The sequence below is a fragment of the Mandrillus leucophaeus genome, unplaced genomic scaffold (assembly GCF_000951045.1).
Source record: "Mandrillus leucophaeus isolate KB7577 unplaced genomic scaffold, Mleu.le_1.0 Scaffold345, whole genome shotgun sequence".
In the NCBI taxonomy this organism is placed as follows: domain Eukaryota; kingdom Metazoa; phylum Chordata; class Mammalia; order Primates; family Cercopithecidae; genus Mandrillus; species Mandrillus leucophaeus.
The window spans coordinates 724493-743069 of NW_012103643.1; the positions used below are offsets into that span (position 1 = coordinate 724493).

At 45.6% G+C, this 18577-nt stretch overlaps 1 protein-coding gene across 1 annotated transcript in view; it reads left to right on the forward strand.

The window, feature by feature from the left end:
* Positions 1 to 18577, forward strand: part of URB1 (URB1 ribosome biogenesis 1 homolog (S. cerevisiae)) — an 82535-nt gene that overhangs the window by 1187 nt on the left and 62771 nt on the right. The window contains exons 2-7 of the mRNA XM_011989048.1: positions 6379 to 6518; positions 7622 to 7773; positions 8521 to 8653; positions 13534 to 13630; positions 16562 to 16647; positions 18255 to 18380. Coding sequence (XP_011844438.1) covers positions 6379 to 6518; positions 7622 to 7773; positions 8521 to 8653; positions 13534 to 13630; positions 16562 to 16647; positions 18255 to 18380 — 734 coding nt within the window. The remainder of the gene's footprint in view (positions 1 to 6378; positions 6519 to 7621; positions 7774 to 8520; positions 8654 to 13533; positions 13631 to 16561; positions 16648 to 18254; positions 18381 to 18577) is intronic.

An 18577-nucleotide genomic window follows, 5' to 3' on the forward strand; every position in this document is an offset into this window, starting at 1 on the left:
ACCTCTCTTTTCTGCAGCTTTCGGGTCACCTGGGCTCAGTAGCAAGCCTCTGGTTTGCAGAAAAGTGGCAAGCCTCTGGTTTGCAGAAAACTGAGGTTCAGGACTGCTCTGTACTTCCTTGCTCTGGACTGTCGGCGATAGCGAGGGGGCCCCGACTTGCTTGATTGGGACCGTTTCATGTTACAACACATTTATTTCCGTTGCCCAGGCAGCATCCCTCCGCTAGCTCTAAATTTTATTGCAGTTGTCAGGGAAGTAAATGAAGTGTCCTTCTCTGTTGAGTCCTTACCGAGTCAGCTCAGGACGGTTCATGATACACTTTGCTACTCCTTGGGGCGTCAGCACCGTTTTTTCAAGAGCTTCCATCCCCCAACACTCATACTGACTTGATAACTTGTAACAGGCTGCTGGAAGCCACCACAGCTACTTGTCAGTTTACCAGGAATGGGCCAATGACTGAGATGGAGTCGACTCTATAATTACACTTTTTGTAAAGTGTGACCATCCTTCACGACTACTTTTAATCGTTTGGAAAGTAACATGGTTTGGGAAAAACGCAATTGAACGTGTTGCCATGTGGAAGCATTGCTCTAACGTAAAACAGGGGCAGTTTTTCTCTCAGGATAAATAAAGTATTAAATTAATGGCCAAAATAGCTTCAACTTCAATTTTTGTCCTGATTTTTTTTTTTTTTTAAACAGACAGGGTCTTGCTGTGTTGCCCAGGCTGAATGAAGTGCAGTGGCACAATCATGGCTCACTGCAGCCTTGAACTTCTGGGCTTACGCTGTCCTCCCACCTCAGCCCCCCAGGTAGCTGACACTGTAGATGCACACCACCGTTCCCAGCTATGTGTTTTTTTTTTTTTTCCACTTTTTGTAGAGATGGAATCTCACTATATTGTCCAGGCTGCCCTCGAACTCCCAGTCTCAAGCAGTCGTCCCAGCTTGTCTTCTCAAAGGGCTGGGAGTATAGGCATGAGCCACCACACCTGGCCTGTTTTTAAACTTTTGATACCTATGACTTGCTAGTCACAGCTAGGAAGATGATACTTACATTAGCATAGAGTTATATATTTCCGAATTCATTATTTTTTATTTATTTATTTTTGAGACGGAGATTCGCTCTTGTTGCCCAGGCTGGAGTGCAATGGTGCGATCTTGGCGCACTGCAGCCTCCGCCTCCAGGTTCAAGCAGTTCTTCTGCCTTAGCCTCCCAAGTAGCTGGGATTACAGGCATGTACCACCACGCCCGGCTAATTTTGTATTTTTAGTAGAGATGGGGTTTCTCCATGTTGAGGCTGGTCTGGAACTCCTGACCTCAGGTGATCTGCCTGCCTCGGCCTCCCAAACTACTGGGATTGCAGGCATGAGCCACCACGCCCAGCCTCATTAAGTATTACTAGAGGCTATTATTTGCTAGGGTAGAGAGAAAGTGATGAGTAAAAATCTTAAAAAGCCTCTGGCATTGTGGGGCTTTACAAACAGTCCAGTCGAGTGGGGAAGGCAGATATCGGTCAGCAAAATCATATACATAGAGTTTCAAGCATGAGTTTTCCAAAGGAGAGGTACATGGTGCCTGAGGGTGTTTAGCAGGCCTTGGATCTAATCTGGGAGCTCAAAGAAGGCTCCCCTGAGGAAGTGGCTTTTCAAAAGGATTCTAGGATGGGACAGGGACAGGAACCTTTCTGGCAGAAGAAAGAGCACGTTTAATTGTTAAAAAGATGTAGTATCTATATTTCATGGTCTTGCACAGAGAGTCTCATGACATTCAGGTGCTACATCATGTGAACACGTGTCAGAAGGAAACCTGGGTTGACAGCCCATGGGTGTAAGTGAGTAGTTGAAAGATGGGGCAAAGCTGAGTCAGTGGGTGAAAGTGTGGATCTCTTGTTTGAGGCTGTGTTGAACTTGTGTTTGAGTCTGGTCTGTATCTTGAATTCTCTCCTCCTCTCTTCCTCTTGATATGCTCTCGTAACCTATGATAGGATTGCTGGAGGATCAGGGAAGTGAAGTTGATGGCTGTTAGGAGACTTTGTTTTCACTAGGCATGTGAGGGAAGGGTTCTGATGAGGGAAGGGTTCGTGTGGTGGAGGAACAAGAGCTGCAGGGTTAGATTGGTAAGGAGGGAGGATATTCCAGAGTGGATCAATGTCAGCCTGTGGGAGGATCCACCATCAAGAAGGGTTTGGCTCCAAGCCAATTCCTTTGAGAATGTTTTCCCATGACTCCACTGGTGATAGAGAAAAGGCCATACTGTAACAGAGTACACTAATGGTTAAACTCTTGATCCCCTTCTCCCCGCATTGCTTTTGGTTTCCCCACTGCATTAAGTGGTAATTCTGATTACCTGGATGTTCCTGCCAGAACCCTCCGTCTGCATCGGTCTATCCCCTGGCCTTGGTTGATTCTCCTCCTGAGAATTTCTGGAGTCCGTCTGCTCCCCCTCTTTCCTTCATCGTCATTCTAGTCCAGGCATCATCGGTCCCGGCTGGGACCCTGGCTGGAGTTGCCCAGAATTGGTCTCTCTTGCACTTGCTTCCCTACAGCCCGTGCTGTGTGCAGCAGTCAGATGATCCTTTAAAACTCCAAATCTGATTATGTCACTCCTCTCGTGACACCCTTCAGTGGTGTCCCAGTGCCGTTGGGATAAAATCCAAAGTCATTTCCATTGCTTCATCTAGCCCTGCCTGCTGCTTTGACTTCATCTCAGGCTACCCTCCTCGCTCACTCAATCACCCTTCCCCACTCGTCTGGCTCCAGTCACACTCTGTACCCTCCAGCCTTGGGGCCTGGAATGTGGTCTCACTCTCTGCCCCCTCAGTACTTATGTTTACTATTATTAATAATAGGTTCAGCATTACTTCTTCAGAGGAAACCTTCCCAACCCTCTAATCTAGATCATGTTCCCTAGTTACAGCCCTCATTACACTCTTGATGTTTGCTTGATAGTACTTCCTACAGGTGCCATATGTGTCTATGTAAGTGATTGCGGTAGGTGCTTAACACATATTCACGTTGGTCTCTACCATTAGATTGTAAGCACCTTGTGGGTAGAGGCCATTTCTAATTTGCTCACCAGCACATCTTGGGCACTCCCTGTGATGCCTGGAGCACGTGGTAGGTGCCCAGTAAATGGTGTATGGAAAGATGAACCTGCCAAGAGACGGCAAATGTAACAGGCCAGCGGTTTCCACCCTGTACTACTCTGGAATGCTGGGAGTTACATGCTAGAGTTTGGCGAATAATTCCTGAAAAAAGAGTAAGTAGTTGCACTGCTCTTTCTGCATTAACAGCCCTTGCTATCACCTGCATTCTGTGTTTTCTTGAGGGACAGAGCAGGTATTATGCATGACTCCAGGGTGCCTGTGCCGGTTGAATCCTGTGACCCACAGTCACCTCGGCCAGAACACCCATGGCTCTTGCTCATAATCTCCACCAGACCATGCTGCAGACAGCAGTGATGGAGTCTGGCCCTGACGCTCAGAGCAGCGCCTGGCATAGCAGATGCACTCCCTTGGTGACTGTTAAAGGAATGACGGTGGTTGCTGCGGAAAATGTTGCAGCATCAAATGGGATCTGAAAACGCCTGTGAGGCTGGCAGAGACCGAATGTGACCGGATTTTCACTGCTGCTGCTGAGGACACCTGGGGGGCTTCTTATGTTTTGAGGGTTTACCTTGCCATAAGTGTGATGCTGGAGGCTTTATGTGTAAACTAGCCTTTTTACCCTTCATACAAACCCTGTCAGGTAGGTTCTGTTCTTGTGCTGTTATACAGGTCAGGTACCCAAAGCTCAGAGTTCATTGTTACTCAGTACCATGCAGCTAGTAAGTGGCCGAGCAGGGATGCGTGCCCAGGAGTCTGGCTCCAGTTTGTGTTCTTACCTGCTGTGTTTTTGGTGTAAGGTCCTGCTCATGCGTCCCTGGGCAGATGTTGCTTAGCAGCATCTGGACTTGAATCTGCGACATGCAGAATTGCTGTCCAAGAGGAAGGATGTGTTGGTCCTCTCTGCTCAGCTAGTGGAGCTCACCTGCAGTACCGAGCCCTGTTCTGGGCCTCATGCTTCAAGGGAACATAGAAAGTGACCTGAACATAGAAGGATCTCGAAACTGTCATTTCTGGAGAGAGGTTAAAGGAAGTGTTTGGTCTTCAGAGGTGCCGACTAGGGTGATGGCAGCTGGTGTGGGAAAGAAGGATTAGATCCCTTGCCTCTGGCCCCAAGGCAGAGGGGGAAGGACCCCCTGGGGATGCCTGGGCACTCCCTAAAGCAGACCACCCTGTTCTGATGTGTCTAGGAAGACTGTAGTGTGTTTCTCAAAGGTCGTGGCATTTTGCATTTTACTGTATTGATAATTACTAAGTGTGTTTTAATAGAAATATTTAGTCCCTTCGTCTGTTTTTTTTTTTTTTCAAATAAGGTGAAGTCTCTACTTCCCCAGAGGAGATGAAGGCCCCAGTAAGATGTGTTACCTGTAGCTCATGCTCTCATGCGGCTTCCAAACACTGCCGTGCCCTGCCTTCCTAGTGTTGAGAAGCGCGGCCCAGAGAGTAGAACCAGAGACAGGCAGGGTTTTTTTGTTTTGTTCTGTTTTTGAGACAGAGCCTCCCTCTGTTGCCAGACTGGAGTGGAGTGGTGCGATCTCAACTCACTGCAACCTCCACCTCCCAGGTTCAAGCAATTCTCCAAGAGGCAAGTTCAAGTGATTCTCTGAGAGGCAGTTTTATAGAACAGGTTCTGGCAGGAGAATTTCGTGGGCAGCAGCACACAGGTGGCTCCCTGTTGGTTGAGTGGGGTTGTGGCGGGTGTTCAGATTCAGGTGTCAGTGGTGTGGGAGGGGAGGTTGTATTAATTGCGGGAAGGGTAGTAGAATCCTCAGGCCGTTGAGACGGGAGATTTTTGAGTGGGGGACTTCTGGGGTCTGACCTTATGGGGAAATACTTGAGTGGAGTTCCCCCCTTTGGGTTTTGAAGAGCACTGATGTTAGCTGATGCTTGGCATGCTGACCGTGGGCCAGGCGCAGCACGGACACTCCGTGTGCCACTGCACTCAGAGCAGCAGGCGTCAGCTCCATTGCATGGCCAGGAATCATCTGGTTCGTGGAGGAAGAATATGGGCTCTGGAGCCAGACTGTCTGGATTGGAGTCCTGGCTCTGTCTCTCCTAAGCTGTGTACCTTTGGACAAGGGCCTTAGTTTTCTCATCTGTGAAATACTAGTACCTAGGGAAAAAAATACTCATACCTAGGGTGGAGGGTTGCAGTGATAATTAACTGATGTCATGTAAGTAAAGCTGTTGGTGATGTTTCATTACCATGCTCTATATGGTTTTTCTTGTTATACCCATTCTATAGTTGAGGGAACAAAAGCTGTGTGGGGATCCAGACGAATCATTGCCAGAGTCAATACTCAAACCTGGGAGTCACATTGGCACGCAGTTTGTCTTGTTCCTGTATTGCCTTCGTGGTTTCTAAGTGTGTTCATGATGTCCACGTGGATTAATCTACTAGGGCAGCCATAACAAAATACTGTAGACTGAGTGGCTTAACAAGAATAATTTATTTTCTCATGGTTCTGAAGGCCATGTCCACGGTCAAGGCATTAGCGGAGTCACATCCTGGTAAGGGCACATCCTGGCTTGCAGACAACTGCCCTCTTGCTGTGTCCTCACATGGCCTTTCCTCTGTCCACATGCAGAGAGGGAGCTCTCTGATGTCTCCTCCTTCTCTTATAAGGACACCAATCCTATTAGATTAGGACCTCACCCTCATGACCTCATTTAACCTGAATTATCTCCTAAAAGGCTGTATCTCCAAATACTGTCTTTTTAGGGATTCGGGTTTCTTTTCTCCTCTCCGCTCCCCTCCCCTCCCCTCTCCTTCCCTCCCCACCTCTCCTCTCCTTTTCTTTTCTTTTTCTGAGACAGAGTCTCACTCTGTCACCCAAGACAGTGCAATGGCATTGTCTTGGCTCACTGCAACCTCTGCCACCTGGGTTCAAACAATTCTCCTGCCTCAGCCTCCCAAGTAGTTGGGACTACAGGTATGTGCCACCACGCCCGGCTAATTTTTGTATTTTTAGTAGAGACGGGGTTTCACCATGTTGGCCAGGCTGGTCTCGAACTCCTGACCTCAGGTGATCCGCCCACCTCAGCCTCCTAAAGTGCTGGAATTACAGGCGTGAGCCACCACGCCCGGCCGGGCTTAGGGGTTCAACATGAATTTTGGAGAGAAACAGTTCAGTTGATAGCATTCATAGTAGCTTCTGTGCAGTGTAGGTGGATCGGGGAAGGTCACAGAATAGGGAAAGCAGGTTGCAGTGGTGGATGTGATTGTTTCTAAGACTGACCTTGTTAACGTTTGAACATAACTTTTTTTTCCAGGCCTGGAAGCGTTTGTGTCTGCTGCCAAGAAGCTACCACGAGAAGATGTGTATGATGTTGTGGAAGGGTATATAAAGATTTCTGTTGAGTGTGCAGAAATTTTCCAGCTCCTAAGTGGAGAGAAACGACCTGAAAGTGAAGTATGTTGTTCCTTACGTGGCTTGATGAAGAGAAGAAAAGTTAATGCTGCTGTTAAGTTTGATGAGGAAAAATGTGATAGAAATTTCCATTACCAACTTTCTGTAGAAAATGATGCTTTGTCCCTGTGCTGTAGGAATGTATTCATTTTTTGCCTCCATGACCTTTGAAAGCATTTTAGTGGAAAATTCTCACTTATTATTAACAGCTGATGAATGCTATCGGAAAGAAGGATAATAGATTCCTAATCAAAATGCACTTGGTTTCAGTATGGTTTAAACAAAAGGGAAACAGATAAACACGTGATGTCACAGACTCACAACACATAAGGAATTGATGATTGTTTTCTGATTCCAAAGAGATTGAACATTGGGATATTTATGTGCCTGTTGAAATCTCAGGGTTATTGCTATAAGGATGTAGACCTGATTATCTCTAAAGCAATGAGGCCCAGTCATGAAGAGAATTTTCTTCTCATTCTGGCCTTATCGCCAGCCTGAAGTGAGTCCTGTCACTTCATTTGATTTGATTTTCTCATTTGATTTTCTGTAATTTTAAACAAGCTGTTCTTTATTTTTATTTATTTTTGAGACAGAGTCTGGCTCCGTCACCCAGGCTGGAGTGCAGTGGCACAATCTCTGCTCACCACAAGCTCCGCCTCCCGGATTCACGCCATTCTTCTGCCTCAGCCTCCCGAGTAGCTGGGACTATAGGCCCCCGCCACCATGCCTAGCTAATTTTTTGTATTTTTAGTAGAGACAGGGTTTCACCGTGTTGGCCAGGATGGTCTCAATCTCCTGACATCGTGATCCGCCCGCCTCGGCTTCTCGAAGTGTTGGGATTACAGGCGTGAGCCACCGTGCGCAGCCCCGACAAGCTGTTCTTTATTTTGCTGGGCTGTGGGAGCAGGGCTACATGCAGACCCTGGGTCCCGCGGGTCAGCCTGCCAAGCTGTCACCTTTGACTCAGGATCTGGGTGGGCCTCATCCTGCATGTTAAAAGGCTTTAAGCCTGCAAGTAACTATGACTAAGACAAAAGGAGCATGTACGTACAGTAGGAATAGAAATGATACAATTTCTATGCGTTTCAATTCTGTCTTTGCAGACGGTGTTAATATTTCAAGTTTTTGAGGCCATATTATTGCGGACAGCAAGTGATCTTTCACATTTCCATGTTGTGGGAACCAACATTGTGAAAAAGCTGATGAACAACCACATGAAGCTCATCTGTGAGTCCCTGTATGCCTCGGGTTACAGGTAGGCTGTCTGCCCTTGCGTGACCAAGGACGGGCCTTTGGGTTTGGTCTGCGTTCAGCTCTCCGCAGGTGCATGTGGTTATTACCTTTATGGCTAGAGGAGAGCTGAGCTGTTTCTGAGGCCACAGTGACCGAGTCTCTGCCCCCTTCCTTTGTGGACCAGCCCTGGCTGTCCCTGATTCCTCTCTCACTTATCCCTTGTCCCTCTTGTCCTGCCTGCTACTGTCCTTGCTGCGATATCTGTTGACTGACTCCCCCTACTGGAATCCGAGGTGCATGTGGCAGGGCCTTGCCTGTGTTGTAAATGCCACCTTCCCCTAGATAACAGGGCCTTGCATGTAGCAGGTTCTCAGAAAACCATGGAATCTGGGTAACTGCAGAACGGAAAGACAGCCACGATCGCGTTCGGAGATGCCTTTGTGAAGAAGTCGTCATCTGTATCCTGCAGTCACGGGGACTGAGGTGTGGTCTGTTGATCACATGATGGCTCGCTCCAGAGAGAAATGTCCATCTTCTTCAAATCTCGTGTTTATAATCTTAATCCTACTTAGTTTTAATTTTGACCCTTATTTTGAATCTTTATGCTTTTTTTTTTTTTTTCCGCTTAAAAAATGGCGTGTCTTTTTCCTTCTTTTTTTCTGGTTTGGAAATAGCAAATAATACAAGCAGCTTGCAGCTGGCTTTGTGGTGAGGCGGCTCTGCTTCTGCTGTTGCTGACGTGTCTGATTTCCTCTGGCTCCCTGTACAGGTTGGCTCGCGCCTGCCTGAGCCTGATGGCCGCCATGGTGACCCAGGGTCCGGAAGCTGCCAGGGATGTCTGCAGCCATTTTGATTTGAATAAAAAGACCTTGTACACCTTGGTGATCAAGAGGGATTCAAAGGTGAGGGGACCACAGTATCTCGTGCCTTCCATGGATCTCCTTCCCTTGGAGGATTGCAGTGGGTTTTCCTCCATTCTCTGGCCCTGATCCCCACACAGATGGAATGAGAGGTGTCTGTGCAGAAGGGCGTGTGTCAGCAGCCACAGGATCTGTCTGTGAGGATAGGACTCACTTCAGGCTGGCGACAGGGCCAGAACCTGGCAGAGCCTGAACAACGGGGACATCTGAGGAAGCTCTTGGGGGCTGAGTGAGATGTGAGGATGACTTAGCTGTGGGCAGCTCCTCTCCTAAGTAAACGAAATACCCTCCATGTGCCCATGGCCCTGAAGCTCGTAGCGTGTCCCCGTCCTCTGTTCCTGCTCTGCCCACCTCGGAGAAAGCCCTTGAAGCTCTAAGCCAGTGACGTCCTCAAAGAGGACTTCCATGACTTTTTAATAAGTGACTTTTGCCTCCCAGTTGTAATCTCGTGATGGGTGAGGGTTGGATTGTGCCCAATAAAATGGGAGTGTGGATGGTTGGTTTTCAGGAAACCTGTGAAACAAAAATTCCCTGGTGACTTTTGAAATTTCACTTAGGTTTGGAAAGGTTCTTGGGGAGCAGGCACACTTTGAGGACTCCTGAGCTTGAGCGAGGGCATCCTCCCGTCACGTGTGCTGGCTGCAGGTTGTCTGTGGAAGGGCATCTTCTGGTTGCCATATCAGCTCCCCTGCTGGAATTCAGTGCTGTGAACAGCCCTGGCCAGAGTGTCACCCTCTTCCTGAACGTAAAGAATAAGGATACAGATATCAGCCCATCCCATCTGCCGCGGTGGAGAACCACATTAGAGTAATTCACTTCTATAACCCCGTGCCACCTTGTTCTGTCAGTATCCCTGGGAACTAGAAGTTTCTACATTGCCAGGAATTGGACTAAAAGGTTGATAATACCAAGTAGCTTTTATGGCTCTGCGAGATTGGCCTGGTGTTGAGGGTTTTACTGGAATTACAAATAAGGTATTCTCTAAGGAAAAAAATTCCAGGTCTTAATGTCTCTTAGATACTACGCTTTATCCATGTGTCAACAAATTCCATTCAATGAATAATGGCTCCTGACATTTAAATACGTTTCTAATAAAAAGAATGTGTGTGCTATTTGCAGACTAGGGCAAATATCACGGTTCTTTGGTCTTACCTGGCAGTAAGCCTGGCAGTAATTATCCATCAGATGCCCTCCCCACCCATCTCTTTTGATGTCAGCCCTCCCAGCTGTCTGAGTGAAATAGACTCCAGGAGCCCAGAGAGCGTGGGAAAGGCCGACTAGGGCTTCCCGTCCTGAACCCTGACTGCAGGGCCACGCACGAGTTGTTTCATCTCAGGGTCTCGGCACATTATTTTACCTCTCCAGGATCTGTAAAATGGGAGTTACAGTCAAGTCAAAAGTGTTTTTACTCTCATTGTGTAATCTGTAATAAGTATCTTAGATACCTTATATGTTACAGGAAATGGAGTTGAGACATTACATTTAATAAGGAACTGTTAGGCACATTTAAAAATAGAGCAGCGTAAGGAACCCCTATACCAGCTGTCCAGCTTCAGCCATTGTCGCCACCCTCCACCTTTTTAGTTTCCTCTGGGGCAGTCGATTATAGCAAATCCCAGACGCGAATCATATTTCACTATAAATATTTCAGCATGTACTCTAACAGAAAAAGACCCTTTAAAGAACAGAAACCACAGTGCCATTATCACGCCTAACCCATTAATAATTTCTCACTATCATCTATTACTCAGTTTGGTCTCAGGTTTTTTCCGTTTCAAGAATGTTTTTACACCTTGTGGTTCAGATCAGGATCCGAACAAAGTCTACATTGCATTTGGCTGATATGTTTCTTAAATATCTTTGATCCCTTTTGAGCCTGAGTTTTTCTCCCTCACTCCATCCCCTGCTTTTTTTTGTTTGTTTGTTTGTTTTATGCCATTTAGTTGTTGAAGTGCTGGCAGGGATTTTTTTTTTTTTAAATGAATATATGTTAACATTTCAGAGGACATTATTAAAGCCTCATGAAGAAGGAGGATTATAGATATTATTCATCCAGCCAAAGAAAGCATTGTTAAAATCCTGTGCCAAAGAGCAGTTTTACCAAATGTATTTTGGTCTATTTTAGACGGTGTTTTGCAGAATAAGCCCTGAAGAGTTCAGGACGTTTTCTTCCTGGAATAATAACCCTGTGAGGTCACAGGGTGGGAATGAGGAGCAGGCATGTGGCCCACTTGCAGTAGGAGTGGGACGCCTTTGATGGAGTAGACTGGAGACAGAGAATGGAGTGGGCTGGAGACGGCAGTGGCAGAGCCTAGAGCGGGCAGCTGCTGTGTCCTGGGGATCTTACCCAGTTCCTCCATCACGTCAGGACAGAAAATTTGGAGTTGTCTAGGATATAAAAGATGGAAGCCGGGAGGTGATAACTAAAACCTTTTCATTTATAAATTCATTGCTGGAGGGATCCGCAGGAGGTCTAGTTCTGCTGTGTACCAGCAGGATAGAAAGATCTAGAATGGCAGAAAACCTGGACCAGCATTCCAGAGTCCTGACTCCCAGTACTGTTACTTCAATGGACTAAAAATAAAAGCACAGGAACTTTCCACTAGCAGGGAAAAGACAGAACTTAATTTAATTTTGCCAGGCAAGTTTTAGCATTTTACCAGCATTTATCTGGAACACAAGGCATGTGTAGATCAGGAACATTAACTGCTTGAATTAGATAGCATGTTTATTTGAACCGTGAGGCATAGAGATGGCTTGGGAGCAGCTTAAATTTCCTGAGGACAGGGACAACATCTTGGTTAACTTTGTACCCTCCCTTAGCCTGAGATGATGGCATCTTGAATGCAGTGAGTGTTTTATAAAAAGTGAATTGGTGGGTTAAGGCACTGGAGCGTTGCTGACACTATGGAAGTGCTGCACATTCTCAGCACACGTGATCATTGGACGCAAACTCCTTATTGTGATGAGTCACACAGGTAGGTCCTCAGAACAGAGTGGATAGTTTGAAGCTCTCACTTTTGGGAGAAACCCGCATTGGTGTAATAAGGTCTTGCTGAGATGCTGTGTGGCATGTACAGGGATAGACTCAATAAATGTAAAGAGTGTGTAAGGCCTTGATCTACGTATCAGGGAGCATGGGTTGGATAGCCTTCCTTTTCTCCGGAAGGAACATAGACCCAACAAAATAAGATGGAATTAACTAAAGACTTGCACAGAGACCTAACTGGTGCCAAGTATGGTCGTTGCACCCTGAGAAAAAGTGAAATGAAAATGGAAAATGCCACAGAATCTTGTGAAGAAGGAAGAACTCTGTAGTTGAACATAAGTAGTATGTTTGTACAATTACTTCTTATCTCAGTTGTGGTACTTAATTAGCTGTGTGACCTCGGGTGAATTTTTTTTTTTTTTTTTTGAGATGGAGTCTTCCTCTGTCGCCCAGGTTGGAGTGCAGTGGCGCGATCTCTGCTCACTGCAAGCTCTGCCTCCCGGGCTCAAGTGATTCTCCTGTCTCAGCCTCCCGAGTAGCTGGAATTATAGGCGCCTACCACCATACCCAGCTAATTTTTGTATTTTTAGTAGAGACAGGGTTTCACCACGTTGGCTGGGTTGGTTTCGAACTCCTAACCTCAAATGATCTGCCCTGCTTGGCCTCCCAATGTGCTGGGATTATAGGCGTGAGCCACTGTATCCGGCTGAATTTTTGACCCCTCAGTTTTCTCGTCTGTAAAATGGGTGTGGTGTGGGCATCTTTCCCTCAGGCTGTTATGAGGAGTAAATGAGATCACAGATGTGCAGCATTTGGTATAGTGCTTGGCACATAGTAAGTGCTCTGTAAACATTGTTCTCCTCCTCCTCCTCCTCATCGTCACTGCTACTCCACCACCTCTCCTGCTACTACTAAGTGGATCAGAACTATCTGGAAGGCAGAGATTACTCCTTAATTTTCCCAGGCATTTTGGGGCAATGATTTGTTGTGATACTAACTTATTTCTCGGCAGTGAATGAAGGTGTCTTTGGAGTAACTGTGAAGTAGAGAATACTGCTGGGCGTAAGCAGTGGAGGATCTAGGCACTCATGCTAGTTCTGGAACAGCTGATAGGAGACTGACATGACCATATGCCTTGAGTTCCTTAGATACAAAATGAGGAGTGATGTGACACAGATTTGTCTTAGTGATACTGGGAGGGGAAGTTGACCAGCGACTTCCCTAGAGGCATCGGCTGCTGTCACGGTGTTGGGGCCCTCCCCAAACGTGCCCACTGCCCTAGGTGGTGGCTGATGCCTGTGGGACAGTGCTGGCTGCAACCCTGGGAAGGCCTAACAGGGTTGGTAACGTGACGGCATCTGTGCTTTGGTTTGTGGTATGAGCTAATAAGTTATTTATAGTATCTAATAAAAACCAGACATCGCCACATTGATGTCTCACCAAAAGCAGTACCAGTCATTTCATCATCTCTGAATTTTCAAAAACATAGATGATTTTCATTAGCAAGCGAGAGGAGATGGATCTAGGCAGGCTGAGAGTCTTATTCTGCACCAAAGTGGCCAAGAAACTAAAATATGTGTGTTATAGTCAGGGAAGGGAACGCTGCTATTTTTTACCCATACTTTTGTATTGAGAATAGGGCTTGAAAGAGAAGGAAAAGTGGAGAAGATTACCAGGGAAAGAGAATAGAAAAAATTGTTTGCTTTCCGTGAAGAATGAGCGTTGGTTTCAGACTTGCAGCCCCTGGTGACGGGACGAGGCCGGGGGGCTGGTGATGTGGAGACGGGAGGGGTGTGCTTGGCCACCGTGTTGCTGATTCCTCTGGCTCTGTGTGGAGTATGCATGTGACATGTAGGTCTCCTTTGTCCTCCAGGGAGTGTACGACGTTCGGCAGGCCTACATTCAGTTTGCTCTCTCCTTTCTAATTGCGGGTGATGACAGCACTATAGTGCAGGTGTTGGAAGTGAAAGGTAGGTGCACCCCCTTGTCCCTCAGGAAAGCCCATTAGTTTTGAAAACCCTGCTGCAAACCGCTTCTTCCAAGTTAGAAAAAGGTCTGCAGCCTGTGCAGTTGCTCTGTACCCCAGATCGAAGGGTATGGGGCAGGGAGATGGGTGAGCGGGTGCAAAGCCTTGGTCAGTACCGTTTTGATATCACGGGTCAGAGTGAACAGAGGTGTCCTGTTATGCCATCTGGAGTGCTGAGCGAGGCCGTAACAGAGGATAAATGCAGACCTCAGAGAGGCAGGGTCAGGCAAACAAAGGAGGCTTTATGGCTCTGGAACATACTTAGACTCATAGCCCTGGCTACCTGGATTTCCTTGGGAGCTGTAGTTTTAAAAAATGAAGTTAGTTCTTTGGTGGCTTAGCCCCGTGTTATGAGAATAGCAGTAACAGGGCTTCAGAGAATTCCAGCTTGACCACCTTCTGATGTCTGTGTCCCTAGAGTGAGGCTTGGCATCATTCAATCTGCTAGGGCCCCTTGCGTTTTATCAAGAGATTCAGTAAGATGATCAATGGCAGCACTTAGCTCAGCACATGGCAGTTGCTCAGTAAGATTCCCTGGAATCCTGGCCTGTCTGGAGGTGAAGAGCAGTCCCGTGGACTGGCCGGAGCTCTGGGAGCTGTTGAGGAGGAGTAGCAGGGTACTGTACTCAGGATGTTTGGGTCTCCAGTCCTTCTTCCCCCTCCCAGGTGGGAGATCTGAACTGCCCCTGGAACGTGACTGCCGGGGCCATTTAGGAGAAGAGTGCAGGTGGTGGTCACCCTGTCTGTAGTCAGCCTGGTCTGTGTGGGGCCCTCCATTGCTGCTGTGGTGGTCAGCGTGAGAGTGGAGATGTGGTCTCTGTATAATGCAGCAGACAGATTTTTTTTTCCTACTTGTTACTGGGAACTAGGTTCAGGATGTTTTGCTGCTGCCAGGGCCAGTAGTTTCTTAAGACTCCCCTGGGTCATTTCAGCCATCTGGCCTTTTATTCCAGGACAGTTGGTACCATTTTCACTGTTGAAGGGGACTGGAACGTGCTACAGTTTAATGTTTCTGCTGGGAGTTTGGCTGTACGCATTAAAACTTTTAAGATGCTTATGCATGGGTTTGGATTTATGATGGGCCCGTCCCCCTGGGCCTCTCATAGTACCCCATGCCAGAGCAAACTGTAGCCCCGAACCATTGCCTGGCCTCTGTGCCCGTAGGCTGCTGGCACTGAAGTGGGTTGCACAATGGATAAAAAAAAAAAGATAAAACAACTTTTAAGATACTTGATCCTGCAATTCCATGTCTAGTCATTTATCCCAGTGAAATAATTACAGATGTGAGTAGAAGTTTTGTTAGGGAATAATATTTATATTAGCTGGAAATGGGACTTCTAACTATCCACCAGTAAGAGATTGGCTGAGCAAATAGGGGACTGGTCATAAGACGGAATGCAGCGATTAAAAATACTCTAGAGGCTGGCCGTGGTGGCTCACGCCTGTAATCCCAGCATTTTGGGAGGTGGAGGCGGGAGGATTGCTTGAACCCAGGAATTCTTGAGACCGTCCTGGGCAACATAGTGAGATTCTGTCTCTACCAGAAGAAAAAAATACAAAAGTTAACTGGGCGTGTTGGCGTGTACCTATTGTCTCAGCTACTTGGGAGGCTGAGGTGGGAGAATTGCTTGAGCCTGGCATGTCAAGGCTGCAGTAAGTCGAGATTGCACCACTGCACTCTAGCTTGGAGGACAGAGGGAGGCCCTGTCTCAAAAAGAAAAAAAAAATGCTGTACTTAATGGTTTCAAAGTTTTTTAGTGATACATGATCAGGTGTAAACTGAGTTATAAAACTGTAAAGTACGATCTCATTTTACTCAAATAGAACAGCATGAATACATGAGAAAGTTAATAGTTAACTCAGACAATGTTAACAGTGTCAACTTCTCGGTACTGAGGCCTTGACTTATTCTTTTGGTTTGTCTGGTATTTTCTGATTTTTCCTTTTTCACAAATAATGAATTTGCTTTTGTAGAAATTCTGTGTGCCCAGTAAGCCTGTGTGGAGCAAGGAAAATTGTAATTGCTTTGCTGCTTCTGCCCACTGTCACCACTGCATTAATAATGATAGTGTCAAGCGCTGGTGGCTATTTCCCTGGGGATTGAAAAGCAGGAAGAGAAAGCAAGAAGTCAACAAACTAAATCAACCAAAATTCTACTGCCAACTTAAAAAATGATGACCTTCTCTTTAAACATATCTCAGCAAGTCTAAGCGAGAAATTTTATTAGTTTGTTATACCATACATTCTCTTTCAAATAGTATTTAGTTAATTTTAATATGAGAAAAGAAAAGCAAAATGGAACTAAAGACCTACTGAACTTCTTAAAAAGTTCTGTCATTGGTTCACCTTTAGGTGCTCTTGATTTCTTTTCTTTCCTCCTTTTTGTTTTTTTTGTTTTGTTTTGTTTTTTTGGAGACACTGTCTTGCTCTGTTGCCTAGGTTGGAGTGTGGTGGTGCAATCATAGCTTACTGCAACCTCAAACTCCTGGGTACTACTGATCCTGCCACCTCAGCCTCCTAGGTAGCTGAGACTACAGTAAGAGTACATGTGCGCACCACCATACCCAGATCATTTTTAAATTTTTTTTTAGAGACAGGGTCTTGCTATATTGCCCAGGCTGTTCTTGAACTCTTGGCCTCCCATAGTGCTGGGTTTACAGGCATGAGCCACTGTGCCTGGCTTCTTGATTTCTTATGTCATGGAAGTGGTTATGTCTACTGGAAACTTGTGTAGCTAAAAAAAAAAAAGAAAAACTTAAAAAAAAGAAAAGGTAAAAGGCATTGTTTGCTGTACTACTTAAACAGTAATATTCTCTCGTCTATTCTCATTTTCAAAATATTTTTGAATTTAATGCTTTGAAACTTTTACTTTCAGAATTTATTCCTTGCATTTTTAGCTCAGGGATAAAGGAAGATAGGATCTCTACCATCAATATTTTATTATCCACACTGAAAACAAAGGTACGTGCTTGGTGATCAGTGTTTCTGTTGTCTGTTTTCCCTCGAGCGTGGAGATATTCTCCGGTGTTTACAGTACTGTAGAGCTACAACATCTTACGTTACGTAGACTGTTGTATTGATTGAGTGGGAACTTCTTCCTTAAGCAGAAACTTGTTCTTGTTGATGAGCATATCCCGAGACTAGAAGGTTAAGGAATAGCTGAAGCAGCCAGTGACGTCCAGACGTGGCTGCTGTTTTATTACAGCAGCAGAAAAGCTGATGGTCAACATTTCACAGCAACCCAAAGTGATCATCGTGGGCTGTCAATTATAAATAATACTTCATTCACATAGCTAGCAAAAGGTTGTTTTGTGTCATGTTCCATATTCTGCCTTTTGCAAGCATCTCATCCATATTTGAAAACTTGCTAAAAGGATCACTGCCTTTAACACAGAAACACCTTAAATCAGCAGTAAGAAAAACTCTGTGACCCTCCCGACATGACATGTTGTCCAAAGTCCACATGAAAGTGGCTAATAAGCATGAAAGGACTTTATGTTCAAAGTATTTTAAAGAGCGATTCTCAACTGGTGGCAATTTTGCCTTCTACGGGACATTTGGCAAACTCTGAAGACATTTTGGATTGTCACAACTGGGGAGGTACAACAGGTGCCTAGTGAGGAGACAGCAGGGGATGCTGCCAGACATCCTGCAGTGCCCAGGATGGCCCCCAAAACAATTACCTGGCCCCAAGTGTCAGTGGAGCTGAGGTTGAGAAACCCTAATTTAAAGTAATGCAAATAGTGACATACAGATTTTTTTGCCTACTAAAATAGCATTGATGTTTAAAAACAATAGTGTTCAGTGCTAGCCAGGATGCTTTGAATCAGATACTTTCTTGAGAAGGAAGTGTTGTATCCCCTATGGAAGATAACAGTTCTGACAGGATGTGTCAGAGGTCTTAAATATGTTCATGGACCCTGACGTATGGTTGTTCTGAACTGGGGGAGTTGCATCAGAACCACTAGGGGAATGTATTTGAAATATATATACCTGGGCCACACCCCTAGGGATTCTGGGGGTAGATTTGGGTGGAGCTGAGAATTTGTTCCACAATTCCACTTGCAGGAACCAGAGTCAAGTCCAAAGTCAGATGCAGTGAAAACTTTGTTCAAGGATGCTAATCACGGCTTTATGGAGAATAGCCAGAATTTAGAAACAACTAATTGTAAACACCAGGGGAATGGTTAGATAAGTGGTGGTCCACTCATAGGATAGAATGGTATTTAGCCCCCCAAAATGTTCTGCAGGGATTTTTAATGATGTGGAAAAGGATTATGTTTCATAAGTAATCACATATAAATAAAATCTCAGGCAAAAAATAACTAATACATACACATATATATTGTGTGGGTGTGGGTGGTGACTGAAATGAAATGTATCAAAATAATAACTAGGTGTCCTAGGATGGTTGGGAATATTGGTGAACTTCCCTTTTATGTTTTTACTTTTTTTAAACCAAATTTTCTGCCACTAGCATGCGTTATTTTTATGATGATCAGAAAACAGCACCATTTAAAAAATAATTGAATTCCATGAACTTCATTTGTTTTTATTATTGTTTTCAGGTAGTTCACAATAAAAATATCACAAAAACCCAGAAGGTGCGTTTTTTTACGGGGCAGTTATTGAACCACATAGCATCGCTGTACAACTGGAATGGGATTACCGACGTGAACCCGGAAGATGTCAAGGTGCAGACCCTTTTTAGTTTTCATTGACCTCGTTGTTGGAATTTGATCCTCAGGGTCGGGAGAGGGAGAATTCTCAACGCTGCACCAGACTTGAAGTCCCCTCATTTGATCGGTTTCTTTTGACTGTGGTTATATGGTTGTATTAACCCTCTGCTAATTGCAATAGGATTTTTTCCCCTAATTTCTTAATCATGCTT